Source organism: Vicia villosa, linkage group LG6 (genome assembly GCF_029867415.1).
Source record: "Vicia villosa cultivar HV-30 ecotype Madison, WI linkage group LG6, Vvil1.0, whole genome shotgun sequence".
In the NCBI taxonomy this organism is placed as follows: domain Eukaryota; kingdom Viridiplantae; phylum Streptophyta; class Magnoliopsida; order Fabales; family Fabaceae; genus Vicia; species Vicia villosa.
Window position 1 is genome coordinate 108,704,418 of NC_081185.1, and position 15,606 is coordinate 108,720,023.

At 32.4% G+C, this 15,606-nt stretch overlaps 1 protein-coding gene and 1 non-coding gene across 2 annotated transcripts; both read right to left on the reverse strand.

Moving 5' to 3' along the window:
* Positions 1-4,726: 4,726 nt before the first annotated feature.
* On the reverse strand, positions 4,727-4,810 carry TRNAL-CAA (transfer RNA leucine (anticodon CAA)). The gene has a single exon. It is a non-coding gene; the product is annotated as a tRNA-Leu (tRNA).
* A 1,419-nt stretch (positions 4,811-6,229) lies between these two features.
* LOC131609535 (uncharacterized) lies at positions 6,230-12,001 on the reverse strand. Its single transcript, XM_058881248.1, has 13 exons — positions 11,617-12,001; positions 10,928-11,019; positions 10,792-10,811; positions 9,575-9,794; positions 9,406-9,501; positions 9,186-9,301; positions 8,997-9,077; positions 8,156-8,279; positions 7,335-7,384; positions 7,141-7,231; positions 6,968-7,003; positions 6,744-6,841; positions 6,230-6,631 (listed from the first exon to the last, which is right to left on the reverse strand). The coding sequence occupies exons 1-13, from the start codon at positions 11,925-11,927 to the stop codon at positions 6,515-6,517; spliced, it is 1,452 nt and encodes a 483-aa protein (XP_058737231.1). The 5' UTR covers positions 11,928-12,001; the 3' UTR covers positions 6,230-6,514.
* Positions 12,002-15,606: the final 3,605 nt, after the last annotated feature.

Below are 15,606 nucleotides of genomic sequence, written 5' to 3' on the forward strand. Positions count from 1 at the left end.
TCTGATGGGGATAACCTGGTTGCCCTTAATTTCCCTCAAACTTCAATCAAATCTTCAAGTTTTTATTTTGACACTTTGTATCAAGAAGCAATTTGGGCCAAGTCATTAGCCTCTTGATTCTTGATTCGAGGAATGTGCCTAATGTTCACATATTCAAATTTTGGCAACAGTATATTTTCTATCATGAAATACATGATCAAATTTTCTTTGACACATTTGTATTCTCCATAAAGAAAATTTGATTCTATACAATTGTATTTTTATTCTCTTTTTAATAGTTAAGTTTTGAACAAAATATCTTGAAAATCTTAATTATTTCATTCAACATATATACTGAATGACAAATTATTTTGACAACATAAAATATAGACCATTAGCTAATTAAAATAACAGTCCCTTTAGCCAATAACATGTGTGAACCTTTTAGCAAAGTTATTTTAGAATGTAAGGACAAGCATGCAATATCCCTTATAAAAATATTAAAATTCTACATGACTAATAGGATTGCTAGACTTTGGAACTTTATGCTTAAATATTAGGGAGTTAATGGGCAAAGAGTTTGTCATTTTAATTAGCTAGTGGTCTTTTTATTTTTGTTGTCAAAACAATTTGCCATTAGACACAAGTTGAAAGAAATATTTATGATTTTCAAAATATTACATTCAAAGCTTAATTATTAAAAAGAGAAGAAAAATAGAATTGTAGAGAAGAAATTTTAAATAAAAAAAGAAAGAAAAAGAAAGAAAGAGAAGTTTAATCTACATGTCATTAGGGAACTATCAAAAGTAAAAGGGGGAAAATTTAGGGGGTCAAAATCAAGCAATTGAAATTTGGGGGGCCAAACTCAAACAATTAAAAAAATTGGGGACCAAAATTAAGCAATTGAAATTTGGGGGACCAAAATCAAATAATTGAAAAATTTGAAAATCAAAACTGCATTTAAGTCTAAACCCTATTAGCCATTTGATTAGGTGCAAGATAAATGAAAAGATTCATTTGGCGGGAAATGACACGGCAATATTGTGATTAAATAATTGATAATGTCATTAGAATATGTTTATTATTATTATTATTTTTTATTTTTTATTTTTATTTTTTTTTATTAAAATGAAAGTTTTGGTCATATCTACCGGTGTATTATAAATGTAAAAGGATATAAAAAACTAAAAAAACTATTACGTTTTTATTATTATTAAATTATCAATCATTTTTTAAACCATTTAAAAATATAATTATACTTGTATATAATTATTCTTATTTATAAATAAAAAGTATTTATTTATTTATAACGGGTTTAACCCTAGTCTAATCTAAAAATCCTAAATCCAAAGGTACGTCGGTTCGATGTCCAGTCTTGTTTTGATTACCTTTCTTTCCACTTAGTTCAACTTTGGTTTTTCAATTTGGCTCATCCTCTTCTATTTTTTGTTATTGTTCTTCTCTATAATGGTTCATCACCTTGGTTGTCGATTTTTCTTTATTTGTTGGTTATAATGTTAGCTTTTTTGGTTGGATTTCTTGTTGACAAACTCTCACCACTTCATGTGAATGCATGGTGAGTTTAAGAGAAGATATTAGATAATATGTATTAAGCTAAAATGGGTTCTCACTTAAATGGAGAAAGTGGATCATGGAATGCATAAACTTTGTTTCAACGTCAATATAAGTTCATGATAGTCATACATACGAGTTCACGATGATGAGGGTGTGCGCCAAAGGGCCCCTTATCTATGTTTTTGTTCTTGATTGTAGTGAAAGGCTTGAATATATTTTTGAAGGCATCACCCAATCATGGTTTGTACGTAAGGTACTGCGTTAGCATGGTTGAAATCTCAAGAATGAGTTTCGCATCTGCAATTTGCAGATGATACTTTTTCGTAATTTGTGATAAGTATTGGGTAAACATCATAGTTATGAAGGAAAACTGGATTCATTTTGAATTTATCTCAAGTTTGAAAATCAATTTTCACACAAGTTTATTGGTTGATGTTAATCTGGCTTAATATTGGTTGGTAGATACAACTCATGCTCTTAATTTTAAATTTGTTCAAATTCCTTTTATCTACTTAGGTATTCTTCATATATGAGGTATTCCTTGAGATCTTTCTTCGTGGAACTCTTTGGATACTTGAATCAAGTTGAAGCTTTATGGGTGGACAATTGAAAACTCATTGATGGGAGATAGTCTTGTTTTACTTAAATTTATCTTGTCTTTGTTACCAGTTTATTTTATATCCTTATTCAAAGCTCCTTCAGGTATTATATCTTCTATTTAATCTTTATCTAAATCTTGGCTTAAATGCAATTTCAATCCCCCTACTTTCATTTTTTTTAGTTTTAATCCTCTCATTTTGAAAAGTGAAAACTTAGTCTCCATTTGAAGTCTTAATCTTTTCTTTGGGGTGTGAGTAAGGATGCTATGAAAAATATTTAGATTAGATGGGAGACAGATTGTCTTGATTGGTCAAATAAGGGTCGGGAAGTTGAAGGATAAGAGAGTTTAATTAGTCATTGTTAGATAAAGGAGGTAGAGGATTCACGTGAATAAAATTAGCATATGGTTTAACGTATTTAGTAAAAAATATAGGATGTGTATAATTGTAGAATTTTGAGTGGGGAGGAAGGCGCCACAGTGGTGAAAGGATTTGTTTAGTGTTAGAGAATGGGTTGTTTTGAAATGTATCAGCTAGTTTGAATATTATGTTAGAATAATGGTTGAAAATATGTAAAACACGCTGTTTTAGAAGGCTAGATGGCTTTCAGGGGGTCTATTAGAGACATGTTTATCAAATATTTTGAGTTATCGATAGATATTAATATTTTAGTGGTTGAGATGAACAGGTTGGGGTGGTGTCTTGGTGGTGGTGGTTAGAGGTAATGTTAACACCTCTTTGCAGAGAGGAAAAGAGAGTTAGGGAATGTTGTGCTTTACTAGTTAAAGTTGTTTTGTAGATTAACGTGTCAGACAAAATGACTTGGAACCTTGATCTTGACTAAGGTTACTCTGTCAAATGTGCATATTAGTTATTATCAATCAAGTATCGACCTAATGGTGCATATGAAGATTTTTGGAATAATTTTATTCCTTCAAAAGTGTCTATATTTATTTATTGGAGACTTTTTAATAATAGACGTCCAACAAAGGGTAACTTAGTTCGGCATGATATTTTAGATCAAAATTTGCTGGTGTGCTCACAAGATTGCGACGTGTTAGAAAAAAATGCTAATAATTTTTTTAATGTGTTTTCTATAAATGTGGGTGGTAAAGTACATAAAATGTTTTGGTATATGGAATCTCCTATGTTCTTCATAATAACGCTTCCAATCACACACATCAATTATGCGGGTCTCACTCATTTCCGAAAGACAATAGGAAATTTACTATTATGATTTGGTTGACATGTAGTTGGTGCATTTAAAAGGAAATAAACAACATAATGTTTGGAACAAGGGAGTTATCGTTGGAGCAATTGTCTAAAAAATTAAATTCTCTAAGATGACATTCTCCTTGTCTGATTGCATATCAAATTTGATCATAAAGAAGTCATTATCATTATCACGTATCTTAAAACCTCTTGTTAATTTCCACACTCTTTAGAACCTCTCTTTCCTATGCTTGTATCCTACTGTTTTCCTCAATAGTTTCACCACAATAACATTGGTCCATGTTGAGCACATCCCTTAAAGCGCCTTCTCATGAAGGTAGACTTTTGACCGTATTTAATTTCCATTCTCATGTTTGATACACACCCGATTATGTGCAATCAAATCAATTTTTTTATAGAAATTAGGGCAACTTCAATCACACGTATGTGTTTGTTTTAGAATGACACCTTCTTTAGTAGTTTCTTAGTAGTTTTAGCGTTTAAATCTGACAGCTTGGTGGCGTTGATGATGTTTTATTTGTTTGTCGACGACGAGAAAATCATTCCCTCTATTACATGTGCAAAATAATGAGGTAATCACTCAGTAATTTCTTTGTAACATTTATTTTTATCTCAATTTATAATAAATTATTTTGATATCAAAAGTAAAATTAAATCAAATATTTTTCAATCTTTGTTTAACTAAATTTGTAAGATACAAAAAATTACTTAATAAATCATGAGAGTAGAATATGTTAAGAGATAACTTTGTATAAATATTTTATATAAATATTTTTTTAATCTTAAAACATCCACTATATATATTTTAAATATTCACAAAAAAAATATCAATTTATCATGATATCTATGTTGAATGAAGGAATGTTTCATTTTCAACTTCTAAAAGTTGAGTAAAAGGTTATCGAATATTAAATATGAAAGTATGGACTATAAATAAATAATAAGGTGGGGAAGAAGATACATATTTGTATAAGAAAATTCATAAAGTAAAGTTGTATGAGAAAATATAAATATTTTCCATTTCAATTTATATTAAATGTCAAACTATTTGAATAATAAAATTAGTTTTGAACATGGCTATGATGTCTAGTTAAACTATGACTTCTTTGCATGAAAGAATAAAAAAAAAAAAACTAATTTTGAACATGGCTGTAGTGTCTAGTTAAACTATGACTTCTTTGCATGAAAGAACAAATAAATTCAAACAGAATTCAAAAGAAAATCAGTTTTTGCATGAAAGAACAAATAAATTCAAACAGAATTCAAAAGAAAATCAGTTTTGAACATGAACATGGCTGTGGTTGAAAGAACAAATAAATTAAAAAATAAAAAATAAAAAATGTCAGAAGTGGGATTTGAACCCACGCCCTCTTTCGAAGACCAGAACTTGAGTCTGGCGCCTTAGACCACTCGGCCATCCTGACTTGTTGTTAGAGATTGATTTTTATTTAAATTAAATCAACCTGCTTAATCTAAACATTATAAACACACAGTTTTTTTGTTACATAGATTAAATCTTCTTTACCAACAACCAGAGCAATAGCATCATATACACATTCTTTATGTCAACGTTGTAGATTAAATCTTATCGACAAATAATCATAGCCTGATATATCTTTGCCATTATATCCAAATCAAATCCCACTCTCCTTTGATTGTAAGTCAGTTCCTTCACTATGCTTCTATTGCTTGCTTGCTTGCTTCTTCTTCTGGATACAGGCTCAACTCTTCATCACTCACATAAGTTAATTCTTCCGATTTCTCTAAATAACATGATATCACGATAGAGGACGGTTATTGTATTTTGAAAGTTAAAGAAGATGTTTGTGTTATTTAGCTAAATCTAAAGGGAGTTGAGTGTATTTTCCTCTTTATTTTGTTAGAAACATTATATATGTTTTAATTTTGTGAAGTTTATTTCAGATGTAATGTACTGCATAGGCATGCATGTCTATAACAAACTGCAACCTTGCATGCTAAGTTCTACCTGTATGCAGAAGGAGTACAAGTCTTTGGTAGTAAAAGTTTGTTTAATAAGTAAAACTATCAACGGTCAACACTTTGGTGTTATTCTCAGCTGTTTCCTTGTAAAAGAAAATCAGAGAAAAGAGAACACACTTTTAAACCCGAGACATGGCTCTATTTGATTCATTTGACCTGAAGTTTCCCAAGAACACAATTGTCTTATAATTTCACTTGGATTTAACTTCTCTTCTTTTGATTCCATTGGCAAATAACGCTGCTTCTTACTGCTCCTCCTTTCAAAGCTTCCAGAATCTAATGACCAGTTTTTCTCTTTAGAATTTAGAAAACCTACAACTGGAACAGAATTGGACGATTGGACAGAATTGGTGGTTAAAAAGCCCTTAGAAATATCAACTACTCCATCTGTGCAAAAGGAGAAGTGGTGCTTAAATAACACAATTGGTAATTAGCTTTAGATTTCTCTATTTTGCAATTTCATGCATTTGCATGTGTACTGCTTGTAAAAGGAGAATTAAATGATAAATTTTACTAATTTCTTTCATCCGTTTGAAATTCTGCTTGTAATTGAAATATTTTCCCTTTGCAAATATCGTTGCATATACCCATCGTGTTATTTAGATCCGTCTCAAGTTGTAAATTACAGATTCATATCATATAAACAAGAGCCGTGTCACATTAAGTTGAAAAAACACAATAATACATGGTCTTTCTTGTGCTTATCTAAAACAAGACCCCCAAAAAAAGTTGAATTATGAAGTAACAATAATTACTACCAAAAAGAGTAAATCCAAAAATACAAACGGTGATAAAAATGTTAAAATGGCATACAAAAGAACCTGTGTTCAAATTCCAAGTCATACAAAAGAGGGAAGTTTTAAAATTAATATATATACTACAATATACATATATCTGTGTATAATGGCAGCCATTCCATTGAAGGTTGTATGTGCAAGTCTCTAAATTCAAAACAAGGCCTTCAAGGCTACAGGATTTCAGGATAGCCATTAATAAATAGCTTTAATATGATTCATTTTAGCCATAGATCTTGATGCCCTTGTCTTGTTCTATGTTTTAGTTAATTAATGTACATTTACTTAATTTTAAGCACATGCAAAAATCACAGCATGTTCTGAATGAAGATCTCAATTTGAGCCAAACTCTTCGTTCCACTTTTCAAGCTCTTCCCATTTACTTTTGTTTAAACTTGGTCTAATGACAGACATTGCTTTCTTGAAATCCTCATACCTCAGTCCTCTTACCTGGTAAAACCAGAAGAAAAAAAAATAGTTAACACTTAACAACAAAGGAAGATTTTTGCTTACAAGATTAATACTCCGCATCAAAATTTAAAGCAATTTGAAACCGTCATGCCTGATTTGCCTTGACAGTAAGAATGTTTGAGCCCAGCTCTCTAATTGGCATCATTGCAGCTTCTTCACACAAGGCTTGCAAATCACTGCCAGAGTATCCTGTAAACAAAGTAAAACAATTATAAAGGAGATATTTCTACACAAAAAACCAAAAAGAATGGAGAGGAAAATAATATCTCAACATATTCATTTCCTTCTCATCATCATGACTCAATCTATACTTACCTTCGGTCTCTTTTACAAGCATTTCTAGATCTCTACCTGTAACCCAAAAAAATAAATAGTTAAAAAAATAGTGAGTAATAACAAAAAAACTAAGGCACAAGCCAATCACCACACTCACATATAAAACACGTACCCAAAGAAGTATCAAGGGTATAATGAAGCATATTACTTACTAGGTAAAGAGAATGATTGACCCTTGAGTTTGTGTTTTAGCAGAAGTTTCCGAACATTTTCATTTGGTAAAGGTACATATATTCTCTTAACCTAGCACAGTTAAAACAAGAACAGAGTTGGTACAACAGAAGCATGTGGTTCAAGTTCATTTTAGTTTTGTAACTACAATTCATGATAATGAAAAAATTCTCACCAGTCTTCTAAGAACTGCATCATCCAGTTCCTGTGGCTTATTGGTCGCACCTATATTCAGAAGGTTTAATAAGACTAATAGATACACGGCCGGAAACCAAATTAAATATACTTATTCTATCTCACACAATATTAGCTGGCTTAAGGCATTTTATGTAATTAAAAACAAAAACCGACAAAGCAAAAAATTCCAGATTTACAATAGCCGCCATAATTTAGTTTTTCATCCATCAATATACAAATGCCATATGCTTTTAGGAGGCAGATTTAGATGGAAACCAGGCCCAGATCGGTGTTAATTTTATTCTGAACATACCACAGAATGCAAGAGATACAATTGTGTTTTAAAATGAAGCAAAATAGGATAACAGAACATTCTGTAATAATCTGATGGGTTTTGACTCTTCTAAAGTGAATTTTATTCTCTAAAGTGCACTCCTATCCTATCTTTAAAGCAGCTGAATTCCTCTGGAACAATTCCAAAGCTGGTCTAAAAACTATAATTACTCTGTACATATTTAAAATAAACATAACATTACATTATTTGTACGATAATTTTTAGAAAATTCAAGTTATAATGTTTTCCATGACTTATTCAAATTCCAACATTCCCTAGTAGGAATTTTAACCCTATAATGTCATTTGTCTAAGGGGAGCTGAGTCAGATGAACAACTGCAACTAGCCAATTATCCCAAAATAGACAAACAAGAGCTCTGCCCATGGCAGACTCTATGTTCTGCCAATTATTAGCAGATTGGGTCTAAAGTCTAAACTGTGGTTATTCCAGAAAGAGAATGATTAATATCAGATCTAGTGCTTACCAATTACAATCACAATATCATCAGGATTGGATGTCACCCCATCAAACTGGATAAGAAATTCAGATTTTAATCGTCTGCTGGCCTCATTTTCATTTGCCGTCCTTGTTGACATTATACTATCAATCTGTAGTCAGATAAAAAGATCATTAATATCATTTGAATGAAGTGGTGAAAATTTTAAACAAGAAGTATTCAACCTTTTCTTTCTGCTTGGCAAATTCACCTACTAAACTACTAGTATGACTCAAGGAAGAGAAAACTTAATTGTTAAAAACAGGATAGCATAATGTTACAACGTAGCCATCATAAGAAACTAGAATTTAGGACAATCAATGATAGTGCTTGTCAAATTATGTTGGTCATGAAGAGAGGGTTAAGAACCTAGATAGACTTAGTTGAAAAAGAAATAACCTGTCACATTCAAAAAATACTCTAGTGTAGCTTACATGCATTAACAGTCTTAATAAATATTCAAGTCATCTACATATTTTAATTAGAAGACGAAAACACCCAAGACAACACTAATCAAAAGGGATCCTTAGTCACCCCATCCCCTTTTTATATCTGCACTCTTAAAAATTATAGTCCAATAATCAATTAGAGTTGCACTCCAAATCAAGCATTAAACAAAAAATCATTATATGCAAGGGTTAGGTTCGAAGAGAAGAGTTATAGAACAATATTTTCAAAGAATTAATTTCAAAATAGTCAATTGCTCTTTGAGAAAGAATAAATAGTTGCACCGTTCCTAAACATATTTGTTCATTACAGTCTATCTTGTTGTCATTTTAGTAGCAGGAGAAGGGGATGGTGGTCTCTACCCTATAGATGAGAGAGATACCTCATCAATGAAAATTACAGATGGCTGTCTTGATGTAGCCACCATGAATAGTGTCCGTACAAGCTTTTCAGCTTCACCCACCTATTGAGTACATGTGAACCGTGGTGAAAACGTAAGTATTAGCAATTAACATAAGAAATGAAAAGAAACTCAACACAAACTAGTTAGGGTGTATAGATAAAGATTTACCCATTTTGATGTCAAGGAAGCTGCCGTGACGTTAAAAAAAGTTGCTTCTGATTCCGAAGCCACTGCTTTGGCAAGCATGGTCTTACCATTACCGGGCGGACCAAAGAGAAGCAAACCTAGAATGAAAAGGTTCAGCAGTTTCAAAATTTAGCATTTCAATTCTACAATTTACATCATTATCTATTACATAACCCAAAGTGATGAGGTTCCAGGGAAACACCTCTAGCTGGCCTTCGAAGACCAGTGAACAAGTCTCTTCGCTTAGTTGGTAAAATCACCATCTCCATTAAAGCTTGCTTTGCCTTTTCAAGGCCACCTGCATTTTGATACTAAGAATCAAATAAACGATAACAAGTATAAGTAAAAACCAAATGTGCTTAGATTCTTACCAACATCATCCCATCGAACAGAAGGACTTCTGTCTACAATGGCATTGTTAATCATTTCAACCAGTTTTGTGTCATAATTTGCACCGGATGTTTGACTAGAGTTTGGGCTTTGAACTTTATTCACCTCATCTTTTCTTTGAGGATTTTTTTGTAACACTTTTTTTGTAGTATTTGACAGTTTAGTTGGAATTGCAGCAGCTTGTGCATGGTTTGAGGTACTCTGCAAACATTTTTGAGGAAAGTTTAAAGGGATGATAAAGTTTCATATAAACTCTGCACAATTCCCAATGTTCAGTGAATCAGACAGTAAATATTCAAATACAATGCTAACACACCATATTCTCTCCGATCACTTCATGAGCAAAAATGTTAACTACTTTTCAGCTATTGAATGTTATTATTTCCTATGATGTTATTTTTAGATAACGCTGTAGCAGCAACCCCTTAAAATGCCACAGGGGTATATCGGATAGCGGGCTAGACACTATTGCTAAGACTAAAAATCAGAATACAAAGTAAATATAAATACACAAAAATAGAAAAATATACAATTAAAGAAACCATCATACTTAATAATTAAAGATCTTAAAGCACAAACAATTAAACTTAAATAGGGGAGAAGAACATAACAAAGTTGAACTAAAAGTAGGAAGAACATAAAAATTATTTGTGAGCAAGAACATAGTTGAATGACAACGGTTTGAAAAAAAGGTTTCGAAGAATTCTGCCCTGAAACTCTAATTGCAGACACGATAGCATTTTGAGGCCGCAACAGCCGCTATTCCTCACGAAGGCTGGCATGCCAAGAGTGACTCCATGAACCCTACCACTGTTATGCTATTCCGCTATAGAACCGCTGTAGCACGCTATTGACAACATAGATTATTTCTAATACACCCTTCATTTAATTCAAAAACATTAAATGCTGATAGTTGAATGAGTTTTTTCACTAAATCTAGAAAATTTATTGCACTTAACTAAATTTCTTAATCATTGTAAAAGTAGTTTTCTTTTATAATAGTGACCAAATTTGACTTATGTTACATGAAATCTAGAGAATTTATTGCACTTAACTATATTTCTTAACCATTGTAAATATAGTTTTTTTATAATAGTGACAGGAGGAGGTGTGTTTTAAGAAGCACAGACTACATTGAAGCAAAAAGTAGGAAAACAACAAACATACTTGCAGATAGTTTAGAGAGATCATAGCATACCTGAGTGGAAACCGAGCTACCTGGAATGGTAAAAGAGGAAGAGGAACAAGTTGAGGATGAAAAAATTGATATGAATTCTCGGAAAAATCATAATTGAAATGGAAAAAAGGAGACAGTTGCTGAAACAGATGCAAACCTGCCCGTCTATTAAGAGCCTGCAATCTCTCAGAAACTTGCCCCTGCCATTTTGATATCTTTTGACGATATGATTGTACCTTCTGTTTCTCACTGTCACAGAATCATAGATTCCAGTAAGCAAACAACAAAACATAAGATAACAGAAACCCTCTTTTCTCATTAAGCCACAATCAACAGTGTTAATGAAGTGAGTGAACTATATATAAGCTGTTACATAACCAAAGCCCGTCTTTTATGATTAAATCACTGAATTCTGATGCAAATTTGGAAGCTGAAAACATGCAAAACAAAAAGGCAGAATGCAAGATAGTACCAAATATCCCAGATTTTCTATTATCACTTAGGCCAATATTGGATTAACATCTAGCTTACCAACAAGTTCGGACACCACGAACACAACACCCACACTGACTCGTCCACTTCGATAATAAATTTAAAACATGAATAAATTAAATACGATCAAAAGTGTCGTGTCTATTTCAGACATCAACACTCCGACACAGGCACACTTTTTCAGAGGTGTCGGTGCTACGGAGCTTACTAGACCTTCTCAATTAAAAACACGCAACATTCCACATCAGCCCTAACTAACAAGATTCACGCACAAATCCTTCAAATTTCACATATTCAATTACCAAATAAAAAACTTAGCACTAATATATCAAACAGCGATCAACAAAACCGAACCTGGAAGTGATGAAGGAAGGAACCGGAGTTGAATTAGCTTCGAGAAGGATCCTTTGAGCATTCCTGTAGTGAAGAATAGCATCATCAATCAACACCCACTCTTCAGCCCTAACAGCTTTATCGATCTCTTGCGTGGCCAAATCGAAGTATCCTTTGAGCTTGTAAGCGACGCGTTCGTTGGAAATCGAAGAAGGAGAAGGTTCCATTGTACTGAGATTTGTTTCAGAAGAAGATGATGATGAATTGGGATTGAAGGATTGAGGAGAGAAAACAGAGTTAAATGAATCAATTATTCCCTGAAAGAAACTCATCCCTTGCGAAAACACACGCGGTTTTCATCATATTATGTTCCTTGAAATTAGATTTTTAGTTTGTGAGTAGTTTGCATAATAAATGTTTACAATAATTTTATTTATTTTATATGTGAAAATTTTGATATTAAATAAAGTTGAAAAGGATCAAAATTGTCGAACATAAAAAAAAAAAAAAGAGTTAGTTATGCATAGAGTTGTCAAATGGCCCGTTCTGGTTCAACCCGCTTCGATCCGGTAGGCTAATGTATTTAAATGGATTGGCCCGACTTGGCCTGATTGTTTAATGGACCACATAAAATGAGTCTGACCTATTTTTCAAAAGCTTGTGCGGCCCGATGGGCCCGCCCGACTCGTATTTCAATATTATAGTTTTAATTTTATAAAAAAGATGTAATGGATAAATGCAACACAATATAAGTATAGAGTCATCATAAACGCATATAAGTGATGTTTAAAATATTTATCCATATATATATATATATATATATATATATATATATATATATATATATATATATATATATATATATATATATATATATATATATATATATATATATATATATATATATATATATATATATATATATGAATACCACAAATCATCCATGTAAAAGTACAAAGTAAATTAATATTATCATCAATACTTATCAAATTTTCTCTCCATCTCACAACCATTTCTTTGATCACATCATTTTCAAAATATATTTTCATCCTCTTTAACTTTTCTTTATCACTTGAAGCACATTTATGAATCCCGTTTGGCTCGGCCCAGCCCATAAAAATATAGGTCTGATGGGCTGGTCCAAAAAGACAGTGTCATATTCTTTTAAGGTATTTTGCGGCCTGGCCTGCGCTAAATTGTTGGGCTTATTGGCCGGCCCGATGGGTCAAGCCCATTTTGACAGCTCTAGTTATGCAACAACATTGTACTAATAATTTTGTTAGGCTCTGAGATAAGATAAGAGAAAATCTCAATCCACCCCCTTATATTTTTATGCATCTAGCACAATTCCATTTATGCTATCTGATTTTGAAGAAACATATCAAGAGACATCTTTTTTTGCCAAAATTTGGTTTTTTACAGAGCTATATCTACGAAAGTATTTTAAATTGATAAACGTTGGGAAAAATCATAATAATTCAGTTCCGGGAATCTTCCGTAGCTACATGTACGAAACGTCGTAGCAACATAATATTCCGTAGATATATCTCCAGAACTTTCTACTATATTTTGAACCAGTATGATCACTCCCCCATTGTTGTTTTTCTTCTTCAACACTCACCTTCACCAACCTAAAAAATTCTACATCATCAATATCATTTTTCACTCAAAAGCTTCAATTTTTTGGTGCAACAAATCAAAGGGAGCAAGAGAAGATTGAATTTCAGGTAAAGATTCATCTTTGTCCATTACATTGCTCACATTGATCATGAAGTTTTTGTAAAAAAAAAAGGTAATGTTGCTTTCGTAGGTACAGCTCCGGAACGTGTTGAAGACGAACACATTCCGTAGGTACATATTCGGAACATGTGTGTGTTGTTTTTTAGAGTTGTTTTGTAATTTTGTGTTATTTTTGTTATTGTTTACAAATAGGTATGGTGCGCTCTAATAATATCTCAAAAGAATTAATTTCTACATATGATGTTCCTCCGAATGTTCAAGGGGTTGTCGTAAAGACGGTAGATATCGGTGGTGACTTCAATAACAAGCAAGAGTTTGATGATCGGATAGCATGCTCACATGGATTCATAGGACTGCAACTAGACTTGGTTTTGGCGTGGTCATAGGAAGATTGGATAATGGTTTGAAAAGAAGAAACAGTTTTGTAACAATGTTGTGCAAAAGAAGTGGGAAATACCATACTCTTCTAAGGAAGTTTAAAAGAGACGACATGTAGTAGAAAATGTGAGTGTCCTTTTAATATTCGTGGTTATATGTTAGCTACCAAGAAGTGGAAATTTAGTATTATTTGTGGTTTTCATAACCATGGTTTGTGTTCAAAGTTACAAGGTCATCCTAGTGTATGTCGGCTCAAACTGGAAAGGAAGGCATGTATTAGTAACATGACCTCGAATCTTGTCCAACCAAAAAATATACTTGCCACATTGAAACGGAAGGAACCCGATGACAATATATCAAATATAAGGCAAGTGTACAACATCATGTACCGCACTAACAAGACGATTAGGGGAGATAGAAGTGAGATGCATCAACTGTTGAAATTGTTGGATGATAACAGTTACGTGTCCTGGTACAGAACTTGCGATGATGGAGTTACGGTCCAAGATATTTTTTAGACTCATTCGGATTCGATAAAGTTGTTCAGCACGTTCTCGATAGTGCTCATTCTCGATTCTACCTACCAGACCAACAAGTACATACTTCCATTATTTGAGATAGTTGGTGTTACATCTACCGAGAAGACATATATCATTGGTTTTGATTTTTTGGAGAGTGAAAAAGAGGAAAATTTTACATGGGCATTAGAGGTGTGTCGGTCACTTTTGTTTTCTGTGTCTGGGTTTCTTCCGTAAATATACATAAGTACATATTATGTATATGCATCTACGGAAAATTTTGACGTTGATTAAGAAAAAGGTGCGTTTGGAGATACATCTACGGAAACATGGGGTATTTTTGGAAACGCACATAGTGCCTAAAAACCCCAAGGAGTGGGATAAGATATTTCCTAGGATAATCTATGTAAGAAAGGCAAAACATGTTAATAAGGGGGAGTGGTCATGCGAAACCATAGACTACTGCCCTAAATGGGTCATAGCCTGCACTGGTCTTAGTAAACGACCCGTCAATTGGGCTTGGTATGTTTGAATTCATTCTCACTATCTACGTGCCCAATAGAAGTAAGATATGATTTGCCCCTACACAACGGACTAGAAGAAATGGTCAAGAAAGATAACTATTTGTTCCATAATTTAAAGCAGGATCATTCTTCCTTTCCACGTCTCTAATAGAGGAGTTGAGATAACAACTCTCTAGCTTAGGTTGCAGCTGAGGAGGGATCTCCAATTTTCCCCAAAAACGCATATACATAGTTCCTCACTACACTGCGTGAGTTAACTCTAAACATCATCAAGAATCCTAAACACCACATACAACCTTCTAAATACGGAGTTACCCTCACTGTACTTTTTTAATAAGTATAGACATCAAATTGAAAGGGCATGGGCTCGAATCCGCGATATCCCATAAAGTTCCAACCACTAGACTACTTGACAAAAAAATAATAACACTTCAAACTTATATGAAAAAAAATTATTGAATAAACATCCTTAAATCAAGTTTAGTATTGTCCATGTTTTGTAATAAATACCACCTTATAGAGATTCAATTGATTTTTTTATAAAAAAAAACATTTTTTTTTAAAAATATAATTATAAATGAAGTATCTATATAGGTAATTATAGAGACTATTTAAAATAACAATTGAAACATTTTGTAAATAAAATTGATACAGTAACAAATAATAATACATTTAATATCTTTAGTGCAAATTTATTATACGTAAAATTTCACCATCAGATTTGAAGTATAAACACTTAAAAAGAGTTTTTCGAATTAGTAATGTATCATTTAAAGATAGAGGTAGAAGTATTTATACTCCAAAAAAACAGTCATCCATGATGTAATAATTCTAAATGAAGGTTATAACTA

Coding starts and splice junctions, on each gene's coding strand:
- LOC131609535 (XM_058881248.1), bottom strand. CDS start 11,927: ATGAGTTTCTTTCAGGGAATAATTGATTCATTTAACTCTGTTTTCTCT. Junction 7,385..8,155: donor TGATATTGTGATTGTAATTG/GTAAGCACTAGA, acceptor TTCTGAATATAG/GTGCGACCAATAAGCCACAG. Junction 6,632..6,743: donor TTACTGTCAAGGCAAATCAG/GCATGACGGTTT, acceptor TGGTTTTACCAG/GTAAGAGGACTGAGGTATGA.